Source organism: Chaetodon trifascialis, chromosome 3 (assembly GCF_039877785.1).
Source record: "Chaetodon trifascialis isolate fChaTrf1 chromosome 3, fChaTrf1.hap1, whole genome shotgun sequence".
In the NCBI taxonomy this organism is placed as follows: Eukaryota; Metazoa; Chordata; class Actinopteri; order Chaetodontiformes; family Chaetodontidae; genus Chaetodon; species Chaetodon trifascialis.
In genome coordinates this window covers 854,619-871,868 of record NC_092058.1, presented here as the reverse complement: position 1 = coordinate 871,868, position 17,250 = coordinate 854,619, and the positions used below count along the sequence as shown (strand labels likewise).

The following is a 17,250-nucleotide window of genomic DNA, read 5'->3' as shown; positions in this document are numbered from 1 at the left end:
GAGGGACCCACGGTGCCAGCTTCCTGATCTGCTCCCCCAGCTTCAAACACAACAAACAGAGTGCATGAATGTAGGCCATTGTACTGTATGTGGGGGGGGGGGGTTTGGTGTTTTAGAGCTGGACTGATAACAGTGACGCGAGGGGAGGGCTGAGGACAAATCACTGAGACAGTGAGTGACAGGTGCAGTAAGACAGCAGCACTTCAGACATGACGATTCATAATTAAAAGGCAGTTAACAAAGATTTCTGTTATCTGTCCAAACAAATGTCTCTCAAACTGTTGACGTCGTCCGCGTTGTGATCGAACTGCTTTTCTAATGATTTCTTTGATAGTATTTAGCTTTTCTTAACACATCACGTCTCTGCTGGAGAGGACCAACATGGAGGACCTCTGTCCTCATGCTGCTAACGTGGTGACACGGTCAGGATTAAAAACACAGGAAACAGTCAGTGCAGGCTGCTGATGGAGTGTTTGCTGTCTGGATTTCAGTTGACATCTGGAAAGCTGTTGATTCCCCTGGAGAGTCATGAGCGGCTCTTGAACGCAGCACAGTTACTTCTCTTCTGTCCATCGTCCTGTCGATACATAAAGGCTGCTGTAATGACACACGCAGCTCAGCTGATCACTGGGTGGACTGGGTCTGCTGGTCTGCAGCGTGCTGGGAACCAGCAGACGGAGGACAGCGCACAATGAGAGGACGACTGATTGCTGCAGATTTCTGATGAGCTTGATGAGGATTTACAAATCAGAAATACTAAAACAGTTATAAAGCAAAATGACTCATTTGATGATCTGAGTGACTGTTGGATCAGTGTGTGAAGAGTGTGACACCTTTTCATCGTCTTCATTGCATCTGTCTGCTCTCTGAGTGTCTTTCAGTGCACTGCTTTGATGGATGTGAGCTGATTATGGTCATTAAACCGTCCCCTCACCTCACAGTTACAGTATATAACCGTGCACGTTTGTCCAGAACTGATGTGAAACGTTCAGGAAAGCGACATGCTGACGAGGCCACAGAGAGCTAACCCCTGGTTTCTGCTGCAGTCTGTCTGATATCAGGGACGCACACCTGAGTCTCACGTTGACGGGATGGTGTGCCTGTGGGGGTGAGATGGGGTGATGGGATGTTTTCAAAAGGATGTGGAGATGTGACTCAGGTGGTGAGCTGAGTGGAGGAGAGGCCTTTTTTAACACCACCCTCGCTGTGATGGAGGTCTAATGCATGGAGTAAGGCTGCCCTCTGCTGGACACTGTCTGTAATGACACATGCACATCTGGAGGCCTGCAGCAGCTGACAGTTTGAAAAGCAGGACTTCAACGATGAAGCTCCTGATTTCTTCTATTTCTGCATGTTTTTCACACTTGGTTGTATCTTCAAATAGAACTGAATATAAGTCAAAAACAAGGCCAATAAACATGAAATGCAGTTTTATTATTATTATTTATTGGAGGGAAAAGTTATTATTGTTGTTGTTGTTGTTGTTGTTACCCTGGATGATGACAATAATAATTAAAAAAATAAAAAATTATTATCACTGTCGACTGATTATCAGTCTGTATTCAGTGAGCACATCTACAAGTGTCTGAAAATCCTAAATTACATTGATATAATAATATTAACAAATGAAATAGCGTTTGCAATAAATGTGTAATTAAGTTCAGTAAGTCCTCTCAAGGTGCACAAGCCAGAATGAAGGAAGCCACCTGAAAAGGTGTAGTGAATGCACGAGATGCTCAGCTGTGTATCACGTCCATCCGACAGCAGAGGCCACCATGAAGGTGCTGAACGAGCCGGACTGGAGCAGGTTTTCATTGGCAGGTCATGTCCATTCGGATTGGCTCAGCAGATGATTGACAGCTGAGAGCGCTGCTGGCCCTTTAAGACGCTCACCGGCGCCTTGGTGACAGACAGGAAGTAGCAGAGCACCTTTAGCATGTCAACATCTGCGACTTGAAGCGTTTCAAGCTCGCCCTGCTTCTCTCCGTCCACTTTTACCAACCGTGACTCCTCTCAGACAGACAAATGTAAGTACTGAACCAGAACAGCGTCAGTCTGAAGCTCTGCGGCCGAGTTTTACTCAAAATGCCGACTCATCTGTTAGCTTGTGCTGTTTCTAGCATGTTAGCTTCTGTGCTGACGCTATGATAAGTTCGTGTGAAGGTTAGTTTGTCGTCCGAAGTTGATTTGCAGCATCACAACATGAATATTTGGCCTGAAAGCCGTCAGTGCTGCTGGTCAGTTACCGACCAGAACACAGGTCGTCCTGTCTGTGTCTGCTCAGTCCTCTGAAGTGTCGCTGTCCATGGTGCTAGCATGGAGACGGCTAGCAGAGAGCTCAGGCACGTTAGCCTGGAGTGACGTTAGCATCGTCATCAGCACAGGTTAAAGTCAGAAAGGTGTGTGGTCCGTTTTGTACCTTGTTGTCTGTCAAAAGAAATTAGTGCGCAACCAATACATTAAACATAAAGGTTAGTAAGAATCTCAGATATGTTTTATTTCTGTTTAATTTGCGTGGTCATACTGCAAACTGTTACAACAAAGTCATGAATTATAGAACATAATGACACTAACAAGATGTTTGAACTGAACACTATTTGGTCATTTGAGTAATAATTTGTGTCTTGTATGATTTTTCTGCAAAAAAGTTCTAATTACCTTGTTTAAAAAAATCTAAGAATAACATCTAAAATCTATGAATTTGCAAATATTGTTGTGTCAGACGTTTGCCTGCTGGTCTGAAAAGTCCATCTCAGTGTTTCTCTTCACACTTTGATGTGTAAAACCCAGATTCCAGCAAAGTCTGGAGAATCAGTCATTAATAATCAAACTGTGAGTCCATGTGTTCATCTCCTTCATCCAGTCATGTGTTCACAAAGTGGTGAACTCGCTCCATCCTCTGTGAACGACTGAGCCTTTCCAGGACGCCCCTTTCAGACCCAAACACGATCCTCTCACCGTGTTGCTGCATCAGATTCAGAATAAACGTCTGTTTGCAGAAATCAATGCAGCTGAGAGCTCAAACATGAAATATTGACTTTGTGCTGTTTTCAGTTTGTGTCAGAAAGGATGATCATGTCATCACTTTCTGTTTCATTTGTGTTTGGTGGCATTTAAAAAAAGTGCATGTGGGAGTAGCTCAGACGGCGTCTGTGGAGACCGGTGAGACGTCCTTTTATCAAATGTCATGGACAGATGTCTCACTTTGATAGATGAATCAACACTGAGGCTTTGACAGGAAACAGACTGCTTGTACTGAGTGTTTACTCCATTTAAACAAGGTGTGTGTGTGTGTGTGTGTGTGTGTGTGTGTGTGTGTGTGTGTGTGTGTGTGTGTGTGTGTGTGTGTGTGTGGTTGTGTACCTGTGATTTGTTTCCAGAAGATGAGTGGGAGCGCTGATGGCATCAAACCTGTGAGCTGCACAGTCAAACCTCCGGTCTATCTGCACATCGGAGACACCAAGACAGACGCGGCCCACTCCGGTGTTTGCGTAGTCGATGTCACCCTCCCCTTTGGAAAAGCCGTCAGTGTAAGCTGCCGTTTGTCACAGAAAGCTGTTAATTGGATGAGCGGCACCAGTTCAATCCATGACAGACGTCACAAATTCAGTCTTTTCACGCTTTGGCTCCTGATGTTTTGCCTGCAGAGTGAGAAACTGTGTGCAAACAGAGCAGAGTTCATTGACACTCAAAGGACACATCAGGTTGAACTTTACACATTTAAACTGATGTCGCTGAGCTGAGCAGGTACCTGCACACCTGCTTCTCTGACTTCATCACCTGAGCTGCTTCATCACTTTCACACAGTTTTTCTTCTGCTTTATTACAGATGAATCCTTTCATGTTTCCATGCGCTGGAGCTGGAATCACATTGTTTCTGTGTGAGTTTGTCAGTTAAAGCTGAGGCGGCAGCAGCATGGCCGTGCGTTCAAACCTGCCATCTGTGAATGAATCGTTGAGTCGTGTCTGTTTCTGCCAGGTGTGCTCACGTTCTGTCGCTTTGTGCTCTGACCACACGTTGACCTGACAGCCTGTCACTAGTGTAATACTAGAAGTAGTTGTACTTCTGTTGGAGAGCGCGCTGAAGAAACATGTTTCATCTCTCCAGAGTTTGGTTTCTTGGCCTGCAGCATGCAGTTAAAATAAATCCTCAAAGCACCATTTTCCCTCAGCCTTAATTTTATTCCACATCCTGTTTCTTTGGTCTCCCGGCGGCGCTGGCTAATGAAGCAGAAAATACACACACATACAAACAAAACATTTGTTTAAATATAAAACTGTATTCCTGTCTTCTGAGATACTTCAAATATTTTGGGCATTGACCTACTTTTTAGCATTTAGTCCTAATTAAAAGTGCTTCTTAATGCAGAGCGACTCCTCATTAGCTCAGAGCTTCGAGCTTCAAAGGCGTCTGCCTGGAGCAGGTTGATGCATGCAGGAATAATCTCCACGAGCCTTTCCGTGGTGCAGTCTGCAGCTTTGAATGTTAACACTGAGATTTGGCAGACTCAGTGTTTCTTAACCAGCAGGTTAAGACCCGCTGTGGACTGGAGGCGTGTGTCTTCTGGGCACCAAGTCTGATTTATTGAGCAAAATGATATTTTTAAGCTTTGTTTCCTCCAGCGGGTCACCATCATTTTATTTGTACGAAAGCCTTGTAAAATCTCATTTTAAGTCGGGTTCAGTGCTGAAAAGCTCATTTGTAACACAAGTTTATCCATTCTGGATGAACCTGAGCGTCCTCTTGCGTCCTGATGTCCTCACACGATGGGACATGTTCCTGTAGCATCAGCGGCGTCTGCCCACAGCGTGTCGAGTGTTTGTCATCCATCTGTCTTTCTGTCTTTCAGATTGAGGAAGTCACCTTTAAGAACTACTACACCGCCTACGTGACGGTGCGTCTGCTGAGGAGGAGCCCCGGGCAGGAGGCCCCCGCCAAGTGGTGCACTGCTCTGAGAGACCTGCCTCTGATGGACAACCCCCACACCGAGAGAGGCTCCCAGGACTACTACTCCATTCACAGGACGCAGGTGAGCTGGATCCTGTGTGTGTCGTGAAGCGGCACCTGTAGGCCCGTCAGCCGGAGGCCAGAGGAGCCTTTTATTCACCCGGGAAGCAGAAGTTCGAGCCTCAGCCTCCTGACGGTGGACTGTTCATTTGAATCTCTGCAGAGAAAACAGTGTGAGGTGCTGCAGCAGCGGTCACATGTTCTTTCAGTTTGAAGGCTTGACAGATGCCAGCAGGCTGTGCTGAACTTCAGAAGGCAGTCAGACATGATTTTACATCTATGAAGGTAACAGTGACGATTCACTCTTTTGTTGTGACTATCATGAGACAAACGGTAGAAATGCAGCGTTCAGAGTGAACTCGTACATGTTTGATCAGCCAAGGCGGCGCCTTGTCGAGTGATCATGTTGATGTTAAGCCATGTTCACCCCCGCCCCTGTCCTGTGTCTTCATTCAAGTGATGGAGGACACTGTGTGCTGGTTGGTTTAAGCTGAGCTTTATTTTGAAAAGACAGATGGAGGAAATGACAGAAGTCTCATTAAAAAGCTAAAGTTCACACACGTGGACCCAAAGCGTGCTCCAGCAGGAAGCTGCTGTCCTTCACGTGCACTCAGACTTGTGGATGGAAATACTGTGTCCAGTAGTTCAACCTTTAAGACTCTGAAGCAGGGCAGGAGAAGCCGGGCATCGAACCGGCAACCCTGCGATCAGTTGAACAGATCCCAGTGGGCAGAAAGCAGCAGAGTTTACTGCTCACCTGAGCTGAACGGCTCCGTCAGCATCACGATGCTGATGTGTGGAGACGATACGAGCAGAGTTATTTTTCATTTCTTCTCTTTATTTCTTGTTTATTCTTCATGCAAACAGAGCCAGATGGTGAATGGTGATTTCATTTTTGTTTACTTCAGATTGAGCTCGAGCCTGATGTGATTTAGAGGCTAATCGTCACAGTGTAAACAATGTTTATTCACTGTTCATGGCTTATTGTTTGTCATATTTATCCTGAAGGGAAGTTCAGCGTACTTCTCAGTTTTTGTTTGTTTGTTTGTTTGTTGTGGAGGGCGGGGCTGAGCGTTGTTTAATGGCTCAGACTGTTTCTCTTCAGTGACGTTTGCTCACCGTCATTCAGACAAAGCAGCAGTGAAACTGTCTCCGGGATCATTTCCTGTCTGTCTCTCATTGTGTTGTCCAGATGCAGGTGGAGCCGGATCATGTGGTGTCTGTGAGGCTGATCCTGAGACAGCCGTCCTCTGCCTGGCTGACCTTCAGCCTTGAAGACATCAGAATATTCCCTCACCTGGAGCCGGTTAGTTTGCTTGGTTTGAAGACTCATTTTTAACTTCTGACCGTCAAAGTAAACTGAGATGAATCACAAACTCAGCGAGAGTGGAGATGGAATAATGAGCTCTGAGCGCCACAGAGGGTGGAGGTGGTTACTCTCTGACTGCACCACCAGCTTTAACGAACACAGCGTCAGTGTTGCATTCAGGGTCTGTTTGAGTCGTAGTGTAATTACGCTCCTGGCTTTCATTTGATCCCATGATGCTTTTCCAGCTCAGTCTGTGCAGCGACACTCAGGCTCTCACCTCCACACCTGTTAGTCACACCTGCACCCCGTCAGCTGAATATTCATAACGCAGCCACAGCAGGAAGACACTGCGCTCTGTGGACGTTATCAGTCCCGTTTCAGTCCTCCACCCTCCAAACAGACCCTGAAGCTACCTGCCTGCTAAGTTTAAACACCCATTATCTCACAGTGAGCCACAGGCGAACAGGTGAGGGGAGTCAAACCTGCAGCAGACGCCTTTTTGGACAACACGACCGTGGAAACAAGCTGTGAGCACAACAACCACGAAGCGTCGTCTCAGGAGTTGATATCCAGAGTCCACTCTCTCTCAGTTTTTAGTCTCTAGCGTCTCCTGAGGGAAATTGTCCACCATGTGTCTCACCTGTCTGCTGACACCTGCAGTCTCTCACTGTCCTCCTGATCCAGACTCTTTACTCATGTTTCACCATCTTCACACGTCTGTTTTCTGTCCACACACACGGCATCAGAGAGGGATCCCTCCTCTTCCTCTTCTTAAAGGCTTTTTCGGGAGTCGTTCTGATCTGAATCGGGGGCATCGTCTGCTGTCCGTGAGGCAAACTGATTTGTGATACTGCTCTACATAAATAACACTGACTTGGCTGTGTTCGGTTTGTGCAGCTTCTCTTGCTGAGAACACAGATCAGACCTCTGAGACTGAAGCAGAACATTAAAGTCGTGGCTGTAAAGTCGCTGTGTTCGCTCAGTCTGTCGGGGTTTGACCTGTGGGATTTTAGGCTTCCGTAGCCGTCAACTGTGTTGTTGTTCTTGATACGACCAGCAGATGGTGCCAATGTGAAATCCTCCTCACAGAGAATCAACAAACCTGAATCTAAAGGCCGAATGAGAAGAATTCGACAGTTTCCACGTGTAAACGGCGCCTCGTCCCCTCAGCAGCTCCTCTCAGATGTCCGTCTGGTCCCTGTGTTTTTATAGAGTCCCGCCGTCGCTCCCTGTGCTCTGTTATTGGCCAGTGGCGAGACTGCCCAACGGTGGACGCCCAGAAACGTCCTGAACACAACGAAACGAGAGAATAGAGGCATCACGCTTACCTGCACAGTTTACGTGAGATTTGCTGTTTGTCCCTCCAGGACCCAGAGAAGGAGGTTTCTGATTGGCTGTCTGACCTGACCCTGGTTGACCAGCACCCTGACCTGGAGGTACACGTCCTGTTTCTGTCTGTCACCATCTCGTCTCACAGAGAACAGACTGTGCTCCATATTTCACAGTAAATGAACTTTAGACTTTTAGGATGAAAAATGGAAAAATCATAACGTCCCAGTCAGAAGTGTGTCCATGGGCGGGTTCAGGATCTGCGTCCTGCGGGACTCCTGGACTTCCTGTGCTTGACATTTGTTTTCCTGTTTGTCCTCAGGGTCTCCCGGACCCCCAGACTGTGTCATCCAGCATCCAGCAGATGTGGGCTCTGACTGAGGTGATGCAGACCAACCAGACGACGGCGTCCATCGGGCGCTTTGACGTGAGTCTGCAGCAGACGAGCAGCGTTCAGCTGATGTGTTTTTAGTACGAGTCAGAGGAACAGGAATCATGTCCGTCTGCTCTCTGCTGCTCCTTCAGGTGGATGGATGCTACGACATCAACCTGCTGTCCCTGACGTAGCTCAGCCAGCATGTCCTCACAGAGGACGGAGGACCACAGCTCAGTGTGTGTGCTGACAAACACCTGAAACGTTACCTGTCTGCTCTGAAGCAGTAAGAACAAAGGAAAAGAGCGTGCTGCCTTCTGTTTTCCATCAGAGGATAAAACCACCATTTCATTCATTCACACGTGTTTTTAAACCGTTAACGCTGTTCAAACACTGCTGCACGCCTCCGCTGGAGCTTCTTCAAAGGTCAAAGGTCACATTTATGGGTCAGGTTCGGTTCATGTGAGCCGTGTTGTTGTGATGGTTCAGATTAGAGTTAAGAACTCAGTGAGGCTGGCGTCCGTCCGTCCTTCTGTCCTTCTTCATGTCTTCTCTGCAGATCTGTCGGTAGAAACCCGCGTCCTGTCTGCGCTGCGTGATGAGCTCTTATCAAACAGTATTAACTCTGGAGTCATCGGGGAGTGAAGTACATGTACTGCATTTATCTGAAGGAAAGTCCCAGCGGCGCCTCTCAAAACACATTGTTCGTACTTTAAGTGCAGATCCGTCTCGTAGACTCTCCAGAGGTTCCCTCCACGACGCAGACTGAAGGAAAGAGGACAGTGTTGTCTCCGTCCTCTCGCTCTGCTGTGCAGAGAACAGCCTCGTGTCGTAAACACTCAGAGCTGTGAGACATCTCACAGTACACACCGACAAGCCTGAGACACACAGGACGCAGCACAGCGTGGACGTCCTGCACACAGTCTCACACACACTGAACTGACAGGGTTCAGTCATTCAGTCACTTATTATTGATCTGCTCACTGATCACACATACAGGAAGTATTCAGAGCAGTGAGTAAAAGTAAAAGCAGCAGTACACAGTAAAAAAGTTCTGCTCCAAAGTATTATCAACGAGCTTTGAATATAAGTGGAAGTACTTGCTGTGCAGTACTTCGGTATGTGTACTTAGTTACTGAGATGATTTCAATAATGTTTATCATTTAAAGCTCAAAGTGTCGTTTGGTCAAATGTGATCTGAGTCCATGAAAACTTCAGTTTATGGAAAACAGTCTGAGCTGCTTTTTACGGCGTTTTCTTCATCTTTCACGTCTCGCTTTAACACATTATCTAAATGTGTTTTTTATTTTTACTGCGACGGCTACGTCTCACTGATCTGAGGTCTGTTCATGCCGCTGACTCCACCAAGTCGTTCACTGCGTCGTTTTACAGTCTGTGTTTTATATGGACGTCTGTTTAAAGGCTGGAGCGAACAGACCAACAAAAAGAGGCCCTAAAGAAAAAGACTTGGGTTAGAGAGGTGTGTGTGTGTGTGTGTGTGTGTGTGTGTGTGTGTGTGTGTGTGTGTGTGTGTGTGTGTGTGTGTGTGTGTGTGTGTGTGTGTGTGTGTGTGTGTGTGTGTGTGTGTGTGTGTGTGTGTGTGTGTGTGTGTGTGTGTGTGTGTGTGTGTGTGTGTGTGTGTGTGTGTGTGTGTGTGTGTGTTCTGGCTGAGCTTCTGTTCACCTGAGCAGCTTGAGTTGTTGCTGTCCCTCAGAGGCCCATCTGCTGAATGGCTGCAGGTTTTCCTCACAGAAGGACTCGTGATGAGCGAGTGTTCAAGCTGAATGGGACGGTGTGTGTGTGTGTGTGTGTGTGTGTGTGTGTGTGTGTGTGTGTGTGTGTGTGTGTGTGTGTGTGTGTGTGTGTGTGTGTGTGTGTGTGTGTGTGTGTGTGTGTGTGTGTGTGTGTGAAGCTGAATTTCTCATTTAATAAGCTTTTTTGTGGCTCTGACTTTTTCAGTCCACCTGATCAAAGTGAAGCTAATGTTTCCTGTCTAAGTAACCAAATGTGGACGTGTTGGTGGGATCGCTGGTGGAAACTGGTCACACCAGGAACTCAGAGAGACTTCACGATGCCTTTAAAAGTCCCCGCGCTTTAATCTGCTCGCTGTAATCTCAGCTGTTCCCGTGTCGTCGTGAGCTGATGACCTGCAGCTGCTGCGGCTGGCGTAGAGAACGTCTCCTCAAACAACAACAACAAACCCTGCTTCACGTAACTTTTCGCTCACCCTCTTGTATGTCTCGCTATCCCAGTACTTTCTACCATCTACAAAAGACATGATATTCATGTCTTTCACCACACTTTCGAGGTGACTTGTCTCCTCCTCGCCCCAAAAGTGTGGTGTCCTCCGTTTCGCCATGTTTTCAACAAGTAGTTCCTGCACTCAGAAGACCAAGATTCCTTGCCAATAGAACATGTTCAGAACACTAATTAATGTTCCGTTCGATGGGGATATTCCGACAGGCGTATACATGACCAGACATTCGCGTTAGAAAAGGAGTGACCCAGGGGTCATGTTCGGGTTATTGGTGTTTACGTGGCCGTGTGTAACTGGGTTACTGCTGATATTCCAGTTATGAAAGGGTTACTGACTGCATGTAAACGTAGTCTCAGTGTTAATTCTGTTTGATGTACAGATAACAATAAGTCCAGTGAAGCTGCAGCAGTGATTGAACTGACAGTAACATTTCCTCTTTAAAGCAGTGCGTCAGTAAAATGTGTTAGTGTCGTGTTTTTCACAGACAGAAGTCACAAAGTGTTTCAGAAGAACGTTTTACCACAATCAGGAAGACCATAGAAAAGATGAAGTGAGCCACATTCACAAGAAGAAACAATCAAAGAAACCAATAAAAATCCCAGTGAACACCTGAAACCTGCTGCAAATGAAGAACAGTATTAAATTCAACTATACAGAGAATCACAGGGGTCCCAGGGTGGAGCCCTGAGGGACACCAGAGACAGACCAGACGAGTCAGACTCTTAGTCTGCAGCAGAGACGGTGAATCTTCTGTCAGTGAAAGTGTTTCCTGTCAGACGAGACATAAACTAAGTGCACGCCGTTTACATCCGTCATCCGCTGATACGTTTCATGGCTATAACTGAGAAATGTCCACAATAAATAATATCAGAAACTGATGTGAAAACCTTCAGGATACTTTCTTTAATACTCTCACATGATGCACACTGACATGTACAGTCAATATCTTCTGTCTTTTTTTTATTTGTTCTTCTTTCTTGATTCTTTTGTCTGTTTTAGTTCCTGTTGATCTGCTGTGTGAGTCGGCCTGTCCTCAGTCAGGGACAGACGGAGCATCTGCACTCATTTATTCAGGCTGCATCTCCACACATACCGACTGTCCTGAAACATCTCTCTTTGTATTTTTCACTGTTCCTTCCATTTTATTTCCTCCCACACTTTTCTCAGGGTGTTTTTCTTCAGCTCCTGTCGCCTGTAAAGCCCTTCGAGACATTAAAGGTGATATTGGGCTACACAAATAAAGTGTCCCCGACTTGACTTCAGTCCATAGCTTCCAGCAGAGCTGCAAATGGCAGTCGGCCGAGAAAAGTAAATGAGGGAAGTCGGGGAGAGAAGGAAATGGAGTCAGAATTGAAGGAACAAATTGCGTGCAGACAGGAGACTCACCTCCCCTCAACACACACATACAAATCAGCAGCTACAAAACTGTGTGTAAACCACAAATCTGCAGAGCCAGCTGGCAGCTCGAGAGCACTCACATTGAAATTCATGCACCGGCCTCCACCTGCAGCCTGCATACTGATGCACGGGAAGGCGGGAGGGGCGGGGGGACGCCGTGTTTATGTGAGGGAGACAAAGAAAGACAATTAAAGAGACGGACGGAGCAACAGACGCAGCAGACGGAGGGTCTGTACCCGCGGCGGCCGAGTGATGAATCTGTTTGTTTTCCTTTCTAATAGAGCTCACAAATCTCCCTCAAACGCGCCGACACGGCTCTCAGCCCACAAACCTCCGTCTTCTCCTCAGTGCCTCCCTCTGTTCTCGCCGTCTCCTCTGTGGACTCGCAGCTCCTCCTCATCAACAGCTGCTCTTCACAAATGTGATCAGCAAAACAGAAAAACATGAGTTCATCTGAGCCGCAGAGCAGCCGAAAGTTCACCTCAGCGCAGCGAACAGACGTGACCTCACAAACACTGCTACGCTTAGCTGTACGCCGTTAGCATCGATGCTAAGGTTAGCACAGCGAGCTGCCTGGTGTGTGAGTCCGTCAGTAGCGTTGAACACTCGTTCGACAGCATCGCCCGGATGAAACGAAACGTGTCGTTCGTTTGTTTTCTCACTCGTCTTTTCTCGGGCACGAAGCCAAACATCACACAAAGAATGGAACGACTGCGTCTCCAGCTAGCCTGACTTTACTTGCCAATCACGGCTCGTTAATGTTGAAAAAAGGCCAGCAGTGTGACCTTACGCTGAGAAGCTTTTCTGTCCGAGCGGCCTGAAGCCTTCACCTTCACTTCCTGACGCCGCAGTAATCCTAAATGAACTTGGCCTGAGGAGACGAGGAGACGGTGTGAAGCATTAGCGAAACAGAATCCCCAGCAGGCGTCTTCGTGCTGCTCTCGCTTGGACCCGCTGAGCCTGACTCAGTCTTCGTCTTCTGTCCTGTCCTCTGAGTCACTGATGGCGGCTCTCAGACTGTATTTAATAAGATTTAAATGACACTTCAACAGTTTGCTGTTGACAGGGAACATAAAGCATCTCTAAACGGATGTTTTTTCTGAAATCAAACATGTTTTGTTGAACGTCTCCCTCCTCCTCCTCCTCCTCCTCGGTTTGACTCAACACGTCGTCGAGCTTTCCCTCCCCGCCCTCCACATCTGAAATGTGATTCAATGCTTCCAGCGCTGCATCACTCTCCGTGTTGAGTGATGAGCCTCTGCAGCTTTTCACCCCACCGCCATGAATCATTCATTCAGATGAGCGAGTGACAGCAGTGTCACGACCTTCCTCTAATACCTGACAGTCAGAGGAAAGACACCTGACGCTGTGAGGCGAATCCTCGATGCCGCCGCTCTCTTCAGGCAGACTCAGGATTGGCTGCTTGTTCTGACACTTTCATCTGTTTATTTGTTCGTCTTTCATGTTGAAGTGAGACGCAGGCGTGGCTCAGACTCACCTGCAAACACAAGCCCACGGCCGACAGCAGGTGTGACAACAGGTGGCGAGTGGAAGGACGTGAAATGTGTGTGTGCTTACTCGAGTTAGCTGTTAGGTCCGATGCTGCGTCGCTCTCGCGGTTAGCTTAGCATAAAGACAGGAAACAGGAAGAAACGTCCATCCAGCGGCTCCACCGGCCGACGGCTCGCTGATCAACACGCTGCATCTCTTTTGTTTCATCTGAGCAGAAACCAAACCGTGAACGTGTCAGGCTGTGGTTTTAGGGATGTATGTGTCAGACTCTTTCTTGGCTCTGAGCAGTTGCCTGGCAACCAGCTGAGGATCCAGGAAGTGGCTGCTCCAGGCGACCACGGTGAACCTTGTGTTTTGAACGTGTAGAAGAAACTTGTGGTCGTGGTTTTATTAGATTTCCTTCCAGAACGATCTGAGTTCTGCTCATGTTGCTCTGGACGGAGCGGTGTGAGATGTTTCCTGCTCTCTCCAGTCTGCTAAGCTAAGCTAAGCTAAGCTAAGATAACCGGCTCCATATTTCCCAGACAAGACGAGGCAGGACTTTTATTCTCTTTTTTTTTATTTTATTCTTTTATTGAGCAACACGCTCGTCCTGTAAGGACTTCTTGCTGATGACGGTGACCTGTTGTAACGTGTTTTAAAGGTACAGCTGGACTGTATTCAGGTGTACCTGGCTCTAAAGAACAGGCAGCAGCAGATCCAGGATCAGCACGTGTTCTCTGACGAGCTCATGTTTTTAGACATTTGTTGTGTTGAATCTGATTTTTGGGACATTTTTGTCCAGATGTGTCTTCTTAAGTGGACAGATGACAGTTTGCATTGGATCTCATCCGTCCACTGTCTCCGTCCATCATCTCCGTCCACCGCCTCTGTCCACGTCAGTCTGTCTAACCCCTCATAAAGCGCGGCGTCGTGTCAGAGCGCTCAGTGTAGCACAGCTGCTGCTGAGGCTAAATAACTCATAATTAAAATGATGAAGGTAATAACGCCGTCTTCCTCCAGGGCCACACGCAGCCAATTGTTTCTGCTCATAATTGGAAGGGAAGTGATTGTTTTGTTTGGAGGGTGTGTGATTTGTGTCAAAGCTGATTCATGTAGTTTCCTGTTTCTTTATTTTCTCGCAATGAGAAATGCAAATGGCCTCCGGATTAATATGCGAGGAAAAATAAACTCTTAACGGAGGAAAAACTCAATTTAAACTTTCTCAGAAATGGTTCAATAAAACAGAGCCAGCCTTCACCTGAGCTTTCTCACCCCCCCCGTAAAGATGAGCGATAGAGGCTGGAAGAGGAAAATGAAAATGAGCGATGACTTACGGCCTCACAACCTTCTGGAGGGGATTTATTAAAGAGTTCAGTGTGTGATTCAGACGGAAAAAAGAGAATGAGCTCGTCGTGATGAGCGGCTCACCGCAGCACCGTCTCCGCACAGGAAGCTCTGCTCAGGACAGTTCAAGCGTCAGCCTCCTCTGCTCCTGCAGGAGCAGCCAGGTATGCAGAGCGTGCAGGTGTTCACTGAACACGCAGGTGCTGTGTGTAATTACTCTGTTTTATGCTTCTGTCTGAATTAATGGTTCCATCTTATTAATGTGCAGCAGGGCCGACGCTGACGCAGCATCGACGCTCAGCTCAGCCGCCTCGTCGGATAGAAAGAGGTGCAGCGGAGTGAAAGGCGACTGTTCGTGAGACAAAGTGAGGAGGTGCAAAGAAAACAGCTCTGATTCATTCCAGGCAGCAGAGCGGAAAACTGCACAATTAAGGGAAATAAACAGTAAAGTCAGTGTGAGTGTTTCAGAGACACAGAAAGCACCTGGTGTGTTCATCCAGAACACCTGAGACACACAAAACTCCAGCCAGTGAGTGCTCAGCGCTTCACCTGTGTGCGACAGGCCAGTCTGAGCCAGAGGACGACCGACGTGAGCGTTTCCTGATGCGTCGTCTCGATGCTTCACGTCCACTCGCTTCGTTTATTTGTCCTGTAATTATCCTGAAAGTCTGCAGAAGTAAGACTTTTGTACTCTGAGGTGAATTTAAAGGTTCCAGACGAGCTGAGACATCATTTGAATAAGAATAAAAGGAAGCGGTAACAGTAAGTTACAAACAAGGCGAGACAGATAACACAAAAACAGCATTAAACAGAAATATGATCAGGAAATCATCTGTAACACCATCATGCAGAAAGTTTCCCTGAAACACAACATTAATTCCATCCTGAGACAACCTGTCGAAACCCAGGAAACACAGCGAAACATCAAAAGCCACAAAGAAGAGAGAGAGCCAAGTGTGTGCAGCTGATCTGAATTCAGAAGAGACCGAATGCAAACGAGGAAGGTTTCCAGCCGAGCGGCGCAGAGACGTTCCTCTGCGGTGAAGCGCCAGAGCCCAGAGATGATCGAGGGAAGCAGCTCTGAGCACACAGACGCTCACATTCCTGCAGAAGAAACGCACATGGATGCACCTCAGCAGGTAAAACGTGTTTCAGGCTAAAGACGGATGAGAGTCAGACACACCTGAGCCGCGAGACACACAGCTCCTACAGGTGTGAGTCAAGAGGAAGACGTCAGTAAAGGCAAACAAATGGAAGCAGCGTGCGTTCAGGTGAAGACAAAGGACTTCAGAAACACCATGAAAAGGGGAAACAGGAGCACCAATCAGAGTGAGGCTTGAGATGAGTCAGAGCAGCTCATGGTTAGCTCGTCTGGTGCTTCAGCTAACAGCGCGAGCTAAGCTACGCTCTGCACACGTCACTCATGGGATGGAAACGACCACTTCCAGACTGAAACGTCCCAGCAGCTGTTGGACAGACTGTCAGGACATTCGTGGTCCCCTCAGGATGAACCGTCATATCTGATGGTCCTCTGACTTTTTACAGGCAAACGGCCGCGTGCTAACATGCTAACATGCTAACCTCCAGTGGTGAACGTGGTAAACTTGTATCTGAAGATCATCAGCATATTAGCATTGTCACACTGTTAGCCTGCAGCCTGCTGCCATCACTGCCACTGAACGGTGGACATGTCTCTGTCTGTCTGCCTTTGCTGCAGTGAAGACCGTCCTCGCTCACAGAGCCACGAAAAGGCCGACTGTCACAAAACAAACATCCGAAGTGAACAAACCGCCGCTGCTGCCGAGTCCCGGCTGGATGGGCGTTCCAGCATCACATACGTACATCTGTCCTGTGGTTACAAGGTTCAAGCACCTTACTGGGAGGTAATATCACACCTACAGCTCCATACAGACTGATCCCAGGTCAGGTATTTGGAGCAGAAAACCTCATTAACCACCAAACCGTCCTGCTGCACAGTCCCACTCCCTGCAGGCTGGACAGGACAGACGAGACAAATCTGCTGACACATAAAGTGTTCCAGGACTCACTTTCCTCTGCCATTTATCCACACACACACACACACACACACACACACACACACACACACACACACACACACACATACACACACACACACACACACACACACACACACAGCTTACATGCACACACACACACACACACTCACACACACTCACACACACACAGCTTACATGCACACACACACACACACACACACACACACACACACACACACACACACACAGCTTACATGCACACACACACACACACACTCACACACACTCACACACACACAGCTTACACACACACACACACACACACACACACACACACACACACACACACACACACACACACACACACACACATTCACACACATCCAGGGATTAGAAAACAACTACCAAAAGCAGGAATACTCTGTCTCCCTGTGGGAGCAGGACACACACACACACACACACACACACAGCTTACATGCATATAAACGCACGCACACACACATAAACACACACACGCAGGCCTCTTGTTTGTCTGCCAGAAGCTCCGTCATAAATCGGCGTTTTGTTTAGCCTGGTGGCTAAGCTAGCTGACGGCTTTCATTGAAGCTTCGCAGCTCTTTGCACTTTTATGGGCTGTTCTTCTTTTCCTCCTCGCTCCCTCCTCTGCTCGCTCGCCTCCTCGCAGGAGTCATTCCTGGACAAACGGGGTTTATCTCGGAG

General features: G+C 47.6%; 1 protein-coding gene across 2 annotated transcripts; it reads left to right on the top strand.

Annotated features, from left to right (window-relative positions):
- The first annotated feature begins 1,908 nt into the window (after positions 1-1,908).
- Positions 1,909-11,629, top strand: nicn1 (nicolin 1). 2 transcript variants are annotated; one of them, XM_070959041.1, is made up of 9 exons: positions 2,386-2,399; positions 3,381-3,530; positions 4,851-5,030; positions 6,201-6,314; positions 7,685-7,753; positions 7,969-8,073; positions 8,172-9,109; positions 9,189-9,881; positions 9,932-11,629. In XM_070959041.1, exons 2-7 carry the CDS (start codon positions 3,384-3,386, stop codon positions 8,211-8,213), a joined length of 657 nt encoding a protein of 218 aa, XP_070815142.1. In that variant the 5' UTR covers positions 2,386-2,399; positions 3,381-3,383; the 3' UTR covers positions 8,214-9,109; positions 9,189-9,881; positions 9,932-11,629. The 2 variants fall into 2 exon arrangements, with proteins under 2 accessions (XP_070815140.1, XP_070815142.1); XM_070959039.1 differs by lacking the exon at positions 2,386-2,399 and adding an exon at positions 1,909-2,027 and having other exon boundaries at positions 8,172-9,641.
- Positions 11,630-17,250: the final 5,621 nt, after the last annotated feature.

Excerpts from the sequence above, each read along its gene's own strand:
- nicn1 (XM_070959039.1), top strand. The coding sequence starts at position 3,384 with ATGAGTGGGAGCGCTGATGGCATCAAACCTGTGAGCTGCACAGTCAAA. Across the intron at positions 3,531-4,850 it reads CCTTTGGAAAAGCCGTCAGT|ATTGAGGAAGTCACCTTTAA; the intron begins GTAAGCTGCCGT and ends TCTGTCTTTCAG. Across the intron at positions 7,754-7,968 it reads ACCAGCACCCTGACCTGGAG|GGTCTCCCGGACCCCCAGAC; the intron begins GTACACGTCCTG and ends GTTTGTCCTCAG.